The 12,265-nt window shown below is 34.7% G+C and overlaps 1 protein-coding gene across 2 annotated transcripts in view; it reads right to left on the bottom strand.

The window, feature by feature from the left end:
• LOC138701701 (suppressor of cytokine signaling 7-like) overlaps positions 1-12,265 on the bottom strand; it is a 50,064-nt gene that overhangs the window by 8,444 nt on the left and 29,355 nt on the right. Inside the window, exon 1 of one of the 2 annotated variants that reach the window (XM_069828881.1) lies at positions 3,335-3,357. The exons of the other annotated variant lie outside the window; for it this stretch is intronic. Within the exon in view, the coding sequence (XP_069684982.1) occupies positions 3,335-3,342 (8 nt within the window). The 5' untranslated portion in view covers positions 3,343-3,357. Of the gene's footprint in view, positions 1-3,334; positions 3,358-12,265 lie in introns of those variants that run through there. 2 annotated transcript variants of the gene reach the window in all.

The following is a 12,265-nucleotide window of genomic DNA, read 5'->3' on the forward strand; positions in this document are numbered from 1 at the left end:
TCTGATAACGTATAATCACATTTCAATGAAAGACGATATTTCCTTGAGAATGTATAGATAAGTCTTATCAAATTGCAATATAAGTTAGTTTTGATCAGTTACATCAGCCTCGTTCTGTTAGCCCATAGCTTGCCACTGAAGAGAAAGAAATTTCGATTTCGGACAAGTTTTACGAAATATGTGATTGATAGACTACTTAGATTTCTTCTACAGTTTTCATTTCCTCTTTGCTCCATTATAATATTATTGTCTGTCAATGGTCTCGAAGTTAAAAAGAAACGTTAAGTAAAGAAATATCAATTAACTTCCCTATAATCTTTAGATGAAGTTAATTTATGAGACAGCAATTTTGTTTCCCATATCTTTATTCCGGCTATTTCTAATATCGCCATAACATCATCTTAAAGATCTGAATATTCTCCGTAGTTTAAAAACTTTGAAGAAAAGAAACAAATTAAGGAGCTAACATGCAGATAACTATTAGAATTAGAGGAATACTTAAAAACAACATAAGACAGTAATTTTTTACTTCCTACATCGACAAAGAGAAACAGTATTTGATACGATACCGTTAAACGAACGAAAATAGAACTAGTCCTACAGCAAATTAGCTGTTGCTAAGCAACTGTCTATAATATTTACTCCGAAGAAGAAATCAAATTTGTGCTGGGAAAATACATTTCCTACTCTATATCTAGCGACATAAATTTTTCTCTTGCCCTTTATAAAACACAGCAATAACGCAAAGAAAGAAAATACAACGCATTACATTTCCAAGAAATGATAATGGTTTGAAGTTGCTACCTGTGACTTGCTACTTGCGTACTTCTTGGTTCTGTTATGACATTAGAAGAGAGCACGTCACATTGAGAGAGAAAAAGAGAGACGGCAAGGGAGGGGGAGGACGAGGAGGGGGAAAGACGGATAGACAAGAGTTTTTTGTATCTTGACAAAAAATGTCTTGGCCTCATGGATGTACGTAACGAAGGCTGAGATTAGAAAGGAACGATGGAAATGGAGTTCCAAGAAAGTTGGCAAACATGTATAATGCGAGACGTTCATTTGTTTCACATAGTGTAATGAATGTCTTGTATTCCCAACACCATCTACAGTACAAACACATGGGATGCAATGCAACTTCTAGAACTCAGAACGGTTGCTAAGCAACAAGCTGATTTGTTAATATACCTTTAGTAATTATATTAATAGCTACCCGAATCTACAAGTATTGTAGACTAAGCAATCTGTTTCTAACTATTTTATTACCTTTGACTGTGTTCTAACCTAGAATTTTGAACATAAGAACTAATATGTTTTAACTATTTGACAGCATAAAGACAAATTCAGTCTGAGTTTATGATAAGTATGGCCGAAGAATTCGTCAGTCGATGACGCTGACGCTGGATGGTAAACTACTTAAGAAGCCTCGGTTGTTTTTCCAAGATTTAGTGCCCGGGTCACCGTCCAGTGATCTCAAGTGTAAGGAATGCTCTACAAACTTATGAATGGCCTCAATCTCTTCAAAGTTTAACCTCATTGGCTGCGGAGGTGGGTGGGGAACTTCTTGTAACTCTGACAAGTCTGTTATCTTCTCTCCCTGTTGAAGTTCACTGCTTTGTAGCTGGACTTCGCCTCGGATGCGAAAGTATGAGAGAAAATAGAACAGTTTAGTCTCTACTAAAAGAACACATAGTTCGAATCTAGGCTACATCAGTGAGAGTTGTAGCAGACAAGTGTTTGTAAGACAGTTTTATTAAACTACTTTTTTTTAACTATTTCCATGCCACCATTACACAATAATTTTTGGACTTTTATTCTTGACAGGTTTGAATAATTGTTTTATTAAAATGGACATTAATGAATGAATTCCATATTATCAGACTTTACAGGATCATTCCACCTAGAATGAAATTCTTATCGATAATATATGCAACTCTACATTACTATACACAGCGAGTATATGCGCCAAATTCTAACTTTTTTCTTTCAAAACCAGTATGAAAAATAAACAATTTATTAATATCATTGTTTTGTTTCTTTAAGAGGTAGAAAAAATTGCAAAAAATTACCAATGTCATACGCATACATTGCTAATTGAATTGAAATTAAGCAATTTCATTCCGAAACAAAAAATGTCTTTAGTAGCCAAGAGTTTGGATAGTTAAAATATTAAAAACATGTTTATAGCCATTTTTTATGTTTTGTCTGTAAGCAGAAAATATTTAAACATCTACTTTTGCCTTGCGATTAGATGTATTATTATTATTTAAAGAACGGCCGGTTTATTCTTGTGAAGTGTCTAAGTACTATTTCTTTGAATAGGTACTAAACCTAAAACAGAATCTTTCAACCGGAGGTCCGGGAAATTTGATTTTGGGGTTAACATAGACCTATAGGTCTAATATATGAATGATCACGTTAGAGAATTGAGAGGTAAAATATAAGGTAGGCTATTAAAATAAGTCGCTGCTGTTCGCAGATGATGAATTTTTAATACAAGACAAAGAATAAACTCTCAACGACACATTCTTCTTTTAAACGCGGCATTAAAGATTATAAAATTAATATATCCGGACGGAAAAACAATAAATATCATTTGAAATAAAGTTCTCTATCATATAAAAAGTAATGATAATTGATAACTTAAGATTAGACAAGGTATTCCATGCCAATAGACCTAACTGTATCTATAGGAAACGGATTTAACTAACAAACTAGATGAATTTAATAGTAGGCCTATATTACACTGCAAAAGAAGCTGCAACACAAATGACAGGAAGAAACTCAAATCAAGCCTTACAAAAGCATAGCATTTCCAGTACAATTATACCATAAAAACAAGCAAAAGTAAAGAATAGGCAAAAAAATGAAATGCCTAAGAGCAATAAGAGGATGCATTCAGCTAGACTGTAGGTATTAGAAATGATAATAGCCTATAAGACACGTACTGAAAGTAAACCCAATGAAACATAAAAATAGATGACAATTTAAATATGGTTAGAATGTCAACACAAATTGCGACTACACTATAAACTCAAAGAACGTGATCCTGGAAGATCTTATAAGAGGTTGAATGAATGAATGAATGAATGAATGAATGAATGAATGAATGAATGAATGAATGAATGAAGGCCATGGAATGAAGAAGAATGGCGAACTTCCACATGTAAGTATAAAGAAAATAGGCCTATGTAAAATTTGTAAAATGTTCACGAAAATGTCTCATTACAGTAGAATAATTCTGAGCTGTAGGTAGGCCATTTTCGGATGTTTCATAGATCAAAAAGTCGTATAATTTACAATGAAATATGTCGTTATGGAAGCAAACGCCTACCTTCTCATGCCAGAAGTTGTTAAACTAATATGCGCGTAATATATGGTCCAGAGTGACTACCTCAACGGCCGACGAATTTAGACTGAGATGACATGATGCTGTGCACGTTTTAAATAAAGTTCTTCGAAAGACGGATAAGAATAATCCGCTAGAACGAAAACACAAGTTGGAAGGTATAAATTTAGAGTCAATCCCGATGTTGAGAAAAGTATCACGAGGTCTCTCTTCCGTTAAAAAGTGGCGCCTAGTCTTTAAGAAGAAAAATACCACCCAACTCATTCGAAGAAGTGTGAAAATAAACACTGCCATTTGCCTTCTTTTGTTGTCGTAACAAAACCCCGAAAATAATTTCCAGTTAGCGCAGTCGGTACACAGTTTTGGTTGCCAAGATGCTTACGTCACGGGAGAGGGAGGGTGTGAAAGAGAGGGGGAGAGATGGCATGGTTCGCATCTCGTGGAAGCCATTTCGTCAATCTTCCAGCGGTACCAGGAAATGATTCACGTCAAACGGGAACGTCTCGTAATGGCGCATGTAACTGGCTAGAGCGCCCCGCCATCCCCCACCTTAGCAGACGAGAGCGTTCACCAGCGACGCATTTCTTTATCGATTACTGCCTGACTTAACGGACTGAATGTCTAGGAAACGTCGATTCTGTATTTCTAGACAGAGCACGTGGTCGAACGAATAAGATTCCCGAAATAGTGCTCTGTAGAAACATATAAGGTTCTGGAGATGAGGTTACATTCACACTGGGAACATTAAAATTATTAAAATACTGATATGACGTCACGATGTCGGGTTCTGGCAACAGAACTATCAGACCTGGGTTTGATTCCTCGTAGGCAACTGAATATTGATATTCCTTCTGTCAGGAATAGATAAGTGCTATAATATTTTGTGTCGAATTTTAATAGTTATTGATGCAACTAGTGAGAAGTGCATTATCATCACTCGAGTGTGTTTTACAAGAATGAGGCGTTAGGGGATTTCTTTAATTACACAACAAAGATAATAAGGCGCACCCCACTAGTTGGATACAATATTTTATCACGATCGTTCGATAATGTTTATTTTTAAATAGTATAATTATTTTTAAAATAAAGATATCATCATTCAATGTAGGCTAGACCTTGGAAACCATAGATCATAGTAAGCCTAATAATGTTCATTATATTTACAATTGACATAGACCCTAGCTGCAACTCAAAAATATTGATTCTTCCGCTGGAATGAGTAATTCTGAAGAAGGCTTTCCTTCACATATTGAAGAAGCAGCTTAAACTGTTATTTCGTCCCTTTTACTAGAAAAATCGAGAGTTAAATATGAATTGGCACATGAGCGCTTTCTCAAATGGTGCAAAGATTAGAAAGTGGATAATATGACAAATGTGCTAGCTTATTTTGAATATTCATCAAAATCTTATAAACCTTCGTCTCTGTGGACTTACTATTCCATGGTGCTGAGTTTGATGTCCATGAAAAAATGTCAGTAGGCCTATCAATAAATATAAAATACGCTAATTTAGTTGCATTTCTAAAAACTAAAGGCGATATAGGAAAGAAATTACAATTTTTATTAAACAGGAAGTTTTAATGATGATGATCATGATACAATAATAATAATAATAATAATAATAATAATAATAATAATAATAATAATAATAATTTACTTTCAAGAATAGGGTTGTTTGTACCGTTTTATTCCGTCACTGTACTGAGAATTTGCACCCACTTAGGCCTATACATTCACAAGTAAGCCTATTATAGTCAGTAAAATGTAACGTGAGGTACTAAGTTCCAAATTAAACATTTTCCCCACATAACTTGATCACCTGCTTAAATTTAGCGATTTTCTAGCTGTTAAATTCACTTTACTACTGGCAACACTTTCCCGAATACACGTATTTACAGATATGACGATTGTTAGTCATTTTGTAACTGTTAGGTTGGCACAATCTGAAATGCTGATCAGAGGAGGCAAGCTACTCAACAAATTCTCCAATTTTAATTATGTGCCATGTTATGTGTATGCTGTATTTTATATATGTAGGAAAATCAATGGAAATAATAAATAGCAATGAATGTAAAGTAATGTAACTTCAGTAAGAATAGACCTAATAACTTTCTTACGCTATGAACAGTGATTTAGTAACATTAGTGCTTTAAATTCAAGGTTGGTAGTATTTAAATGCCAGCCATCTTCGATTCCTGGTACCTTACCATATATTGAGTAAAGAAACCCACCGCTTGCACGTCTCTTAGATAAAGTCAAAGACGGGCATTAATATAGACCTCTGCAGGAGAAATGGACAACCCTACGCAGACATCTTGACCATTGAAATTAACTAGATTAGCGTCTCGATAACGAAAAATAACATACAACAACGTTAAAAATTGTTGAAACTTTTCCCTATCTAAAATTCAGTGAACGAACTTAGACTAAATATATTTAAGCTTACATTATGTGTAATTATGTCCGTTTTAGTGAAACAATTATCACACATTAATAACAGTAGACCTATATGAAAATTATACTGACGATGTTTTATGTGAATAATTTCTCTCAGTACAGTATTCCAATGTGATAAAAATAAGTACTTATTTTCTAATCTAGTGTTGTGTAATTTTCGGTTCAGTCTAGCGTCATAAACATTTTTAAATATGACATGTAATATGGAGTCTTCTTTAAAACAACAGAATATCGGCTGTTACATAAACTACGTATTGTTAATTAGTAATAGATGTAAGAAATGTTAATAAACGTGTGATAGTATAATTTACGATTTCACAAAAATGACCTCTCGAATACAAGGCGGACGTGAAACAAACATAAAATATAAAAATTCAGTATTCTCACTTGTTAGTGGAATTTTTATTTAAGCAAATACGGTATTTCTCGACCTGACTGTATACTGATACACGGTAGGTCTCCTGTAATGTGAGGTGCGCACGGCGTCGATTCTGTTATGCTTGATACGACGACATTTACAGTGGACCAGAAAAGTCAAAGACAATAATTTTATTGCAGTTACGTTTTGCGATAGCATGATCAATGTGACTTCTGCCCTTTTGTTCAGTTTCGTTGATTTTATTTTGTTTCCTACTTGTCCGCCAGAGATCTCTGCGATCCCAGGAAACGTTGCTCTGAAGACATGTTAGGCCTATGTTGTCTCATTCGAGTTGAGTACCCTCAAGCCTTGATGATTGGTGAACTAAGGAACAACTCACTGATAATGTTGTCTCCATCAAGGTTATTTTTATTGCACTGTTTATGGTTTTACTTCTCTTTGAGGACTACATACATGCTATGAAATTTTATCGCGAGAATTACTTAACACGAGTTTCGAAAGTGGCTGAAGGGCCCCAATGCTTGACGGCAAATGGGGAAGAAGAAGAAGAAGAATTACTCGACAATAGATGTTGCGTTAAATGCGATCCGAACTCTCAGCCACGGCAGCAAAAGGAAGCATATATCGCACCACGGACAATTTATTTTTTATTTTTTTTTTATATTTGTTAAAAATTCCCGAATGTTTTAGATTGTTTTTGCCAAGTGCTGTACGCAAGTTTACAGAACTCATTGGCAAGCGGTCTAATTATTTATGTCAAGGTCAAGGACGTGCATGTGATGCAAAGACAAATGTCAGTAACTGCATTCGGAAGATACGCACGCGCAACGTAGGACTTCAAGGATATACAAAGTGGAGCCGAATCTTGCTACGATACCGCTAGCAGTCCAATCTTTTTATATGACTGAACGACAGACTTCTTAAGCATTTTCCAAACAAAGCAGTAGCAGTGTTTTGCTGGCCTTCTATGCCCAAGGTTGCGGGTTCGATCCCGGGCCAGGTCGATGGCATTTAAATGTGCTTAAATGCGATAGGCTCATGTCAGTAGATTTACTGAGAAATTCCAGCTGAAGTCCTATATTAGGACAGGATGTCGTAAATCTATGACGACGGTCTCGCAGCTTTTTCTTCCCTGACGGAGGAAACCATGCTTCAAATTTAATCCCCTGGACAGCTATCAGCGTGAGAACCGCAAAACTACCGAAAATGACTGCCAAAGAAAGCAATAATGGTGCTAGTGAAAGGATAATTGCAGCATTTATTATTTTATGCTTTCTCATATGCGGTGTAGGCCCTACAGTTGAGATGAATGCTATGAAAGCCGGATAATTCCAGTTATGGTTTTATTTTCCAGAAGAGTAAAACGTTTTTCTATGTTGCAATCCTATTAACCAGCATGAGATGTTGCGAGTAAATTGTTAGTTTATTACCACAGTCTAGTATATACAGTCACGAAGCTTGAGTTGTGAGGGTGCTAGAAACAATAGACTGTGCCGGTACTATTTTGCATTGTCTGTAATGAGGCGATAGTAGCGATCCTAGTGGTTAGCAACTATCTATGGATGCATATTTACTACGTATTGAGCTTCGTGACTGTATATACTAGAACATAAGGTTTACATTGTTTCCTCCACACTTGTGGAGTGAACGGTCAGCGCTTCTGGCCGCGAAACCAGGTGGCTCGGGTTCGAATCCCGGTCGGGGCAAGTTACCTGGTTGAGGTTTTTTCCGGGGTTTTCCCTCAACCCAATACGAGCAAATGCTGGGTAACTTTCGGTGCTGGACCCGGACTCATTTCACCGGCATTATCACCTTCACTTCATTCAGACGCTAAATAACCTAGATGTTGATACAGCGTCGTCATTTAACATTATCCCTTCTACGATTAAAAGATCAAGAATACATTCGTTATATGCTTAGTAGATTTAGAGAAAACGACTGTGTGAAATTGTGACGTTAGGTCTTCTAATTTCGTGTTTTTATAAATTAAAAAATACACTGCTTTTATTATTTATTTTTCTTGTTTTTCTTTCTTTTTATTTTATTTTCTATCTGTAGTGTTTTCTTATAATTGGTTTAATTTGTTCAGTTTTAAATTATCATGATTTTCGATATGACCCCTTAATTTTTAGAGCATTATTTTACATTTTATATAGGCCTACTTAGACAAAAAAAATGACCGACCCCCTGTAGCGTGAATTTGTCTCAGTCCACTTCGGACAGCGCCTATTCACACGACTAAGGAAAGAATGTTTATTTGCACCTTAATCTACTCCTTGAATATATTTTTGTTATATATTATTTATAACACTTGATCTATAAACAGAAGGAAAAAGAAACAAACAAAACATTTATCTTGAAAGTTTCAATTATTCGTATTTACAATACAAGTGAAGCCAACTCGAGTCAGCACCAATGACGCTGTAATGTCACTTACATGCAATTACGCATAAAATCGATACATGTTCTTACAGTAACTATGCTTTTAAGACAATAATGAAATGTAAAAGAGGGGCCTTGATATCAAGACCTTACGAAATTGAATTCAAGGCTTGGAGAAAGATCCCTGTTCTGTTGTCAGGTAAATGAATATTGCTGGTTTCTCGGAAATTCCTCAATCTTATAAGCGCCTGAGTTTTATCTACGAGCAGCTTCTATGAATAAATATTTACTTTGCTTTAATGCTCTTCAATTTTGTTTTCTCTTGCTGCATTTTGCGTATATAATTAAAATGTCGTTTACTTTGCAAACTGTGTTCTGAAAGCTTACCAAGGTTGAGACTATTTTCCTGCTTTTTGAGTATTATCTTGAATTTATGATTTCCAATAGTCTGGTTTTATGAATTAATGTCAGAAGTCCTCTTATATATTTTAGACGGAATAAGCCTGAAGTAACACACATTTTACGAATGTAAGTACCCGTTTTAGTGCAATGTAGGCCCCATAATTAGTTAAGAAATTTGAAAGATGTGCATCCTTTTTGATACGAAGTCCACGTAAGAGTTTGCGAAATTTGCTCGAAAAGTTTTAATAAAAGAATGTCTTAATTTCTCGTTCTTTAAAGAAACGAATGCAGATGAAATAAATAACACTGCGTACAGGAATACTAGAAGTAGGGATATTTATTTTTAAATTACACCAGTATATCGTCGTTGTTCCTACAATAACTCCTATGTGCAAAATATAAAATTTTTCAGTAGGAAGAAAAAACACATTTATTCATCGTATAGCAGCCGTACATAGGAGACTGTGAATTCTTACATTTTCGAAACAAAGAAATATAATTACATATAGGAGATTTTATTATTTGATGTATCACTATTAAGTTATTGAATAGAGGAAGAAACTGAAAATCGATAAATATGTCACACAGGAGTTACTGCAGGAACAACAACGATATGCCTTCCTTGCGCGCCTTGATGAGGAAAAATTCTTTGTTATCTTATGAATGGCAGTTGTTATTGTAAGCTATAGATTGTTATTGTAAACGACTATTCCTGAACTTGACACAGAGAATAACTTGGTGTAGATATTATTACAAAGTTGTACACGTTATGTGTCATGCCAACTTCTGAGGACAACGCTGAACATCATCAACTACAGTAGAGTCTTGCTAATCCGAAAATATGGGTTATCCGAACAGAATTATTTTAAGAAAAAACTCAATTTATTGTAGTAGTACAAAGCAGCGAAAAGAAGAAATGTATAAATTCACTCAATTTCTTTTACTTAAAAAAATTACGAAAATAGCACATTCCAGGGTACTTACAACAATTAGTGTTTTCTGTACATAATTTACACATCTGTCATGTTCATAAAATCAGTAATTTTCTGTTGTCGTAATGAAGTGAACCTGTTGGTTGTGGTTCTAAAAATAGCAACAGGGTACTCCCACCACCGTCTCTCAGCGCTCGTGAATAGCATGCATTGCATTACAGGAAATACAGTGCAATTGAAAAGTCCCTCCGCAGCTCTATTAGTTCTAGTAACCCTAAAATACAATTCTGTAGAAAGTTGGCACTTCACCATTCATTCCGCTTTGACAACCTCACACCCTCAGTTCATCATATGCTTAGCGGCCAGTGCTGCCACTTGAATTCACTACCGAATAGCCTACACCTGAATTCTCTGCCTAGTGGATTCTCGGCTACACAAGCACTGCGGAGAGACTTTTCGATCGCATTGTATTTCGGTTAATCCGAAAATCTTGTAATCCGAATAGGTCTTGGTCCCAATTAGTTCGGCTTAATGAGACTCTACTGTATCTTGAAAGCCAACAATGGATGGGATCGGTTTGTGTATCAATTGACCTACACTGCTGATACACTCTCAATTCCCAAGCGTATCTCCCAAGAAAATTAAAAATTTGGGCATAAAAGTGAAGTATTAATATTCGTATGTAATATATTACATATTCTTGTAATTAATGCAAGGATAATGCTCGTTGTGGCATGCAGATTGCTTGGAAGTTTTGTAGTTCTCGCGCATGGTGCAAGTGCATTATTAAAAATGTCTCGTTACATAACTGACATGTATTGATTAGACATAACTCCTTCTTTCCCGTAGGTACGATGCCTGTGGCAGCTAGCGTGAGTAACGGATGACATTGTCTTATCTCTGAAGAGGCACGTGACATATTCAAGGACGCAGATCCTGAGTTCGATGCCCAGCAGATGACCCACATTTGCAGTAATATAAACATCAGGAAGTTAAGGTAGATACCACAGATTGTTATATTCATACTGTTCCTGCCTTTGAAGCTGTTGCTTTCATTGAGCTCTACTGTTATACAGTATTATGTTTGCAGGTCTAGCCAAACTTAATACGCTTACGTATTATCGCGAAATGGTTGGGCTACTAGACTATTCCAGAAAATGTCTGCGTCTCAATGGAATATAAAACTATTTATGATGTTTTGAAGTTACGTTTATGTTTGATATAAATTGAGAGAACTTAACTACAATTTGGGATACAGACGTCAAACATTTAAGGTTGGAAATAATATTTTGTTAGGAGGGAGATGTGTGATTAAGGATTCAATATATGTTGGAAACGGAAAATCGACGTAACGTACGTTAAGTTATTAGGCCTGATTGAATGCATTTTAATTATTCTTCACGAGAGTCTATTAATAATAATATATTATTTTTATTTGTAGATTGTTTCTTTCGATCTACCTACCCCCTTTGATATAAATATACACTATGGAAATCAAAATACTGGATAGGCTTATAGGGTTTGAACATGAGAAATCACTTATTCTCAAAATACTCCGTCCCCTGTTCATTTTAGGGGAAATGTTTTTTTAAGAATTAAAGACTAAATCAGAATAGAATAACATTTTTTTTTTATTTACCGTTAGATAAAAATAGGAATGTTATACAATACATTTAACAACTTTTATATCAAGAAACCTGTTTCAATGATGTGGGCCATAATTCATACCGATGTTACACATTTTATAACAAATAAAGGCCACGAATTAATGTTCTTTGTTTTGTTGGATATTATTACTCTTTCATATGCTTTCATTAATTCTAAAGAATTTTACTAATTTAAGTAGCAATGATCTCATGAAACTTGATGTTAAATACAACAGAAATTAAAGAAAAAGAAATAATTTACTCTAAAGACACTATGTGTATTGTTAAATAAAGTAAATGAAGTTATATCTCAGATTACCAAAAAACTGAAATAGTTATTAAAAATGTAGTGCTTTTCGATATATTTTTTAAACCCTTGACAGTTTTTCCTTATAAATTTTGCCTGTGAAATAAACAGCGTAGAAAGTATTTAAAAATGACTGATTTCCAATGTTAAATCCCCATATTCAGTACTCCGATTTTCACAGTGTATAATTATACAATCTTAATTACATTTATTTATTTATTTTAACCGAAGAAATTCTACATTTTCATGTTGTTAGGTTGAAGACTGTTTGAACCTTACACCCCAAAAATGTGTGGGATAACGCAAAGTTTAAAAATATTTCGAGGAAAAGCATTGGGTCTAATCTTTGTTCAGAAAGAACAACGATGAAAAAAATTGAAATGAAAATAGCTATTTAAAAACTTGTGACTAT

This window comes from Periplaneta americana, chromosome 6, assembly GCF_040183065.1.
Source record: "Periplaneta americana isolate PAMFEO1 chromosome 6, P.americana_PAMFEO1_priV1, whole genome shotgun sequence".
NCBI classification, from domain to species: Eukaryota; Metazoa; Arthropoda; class Insecta; order Blattodea; family Blattidae; genus Periplaneta; species Periplaneta americana.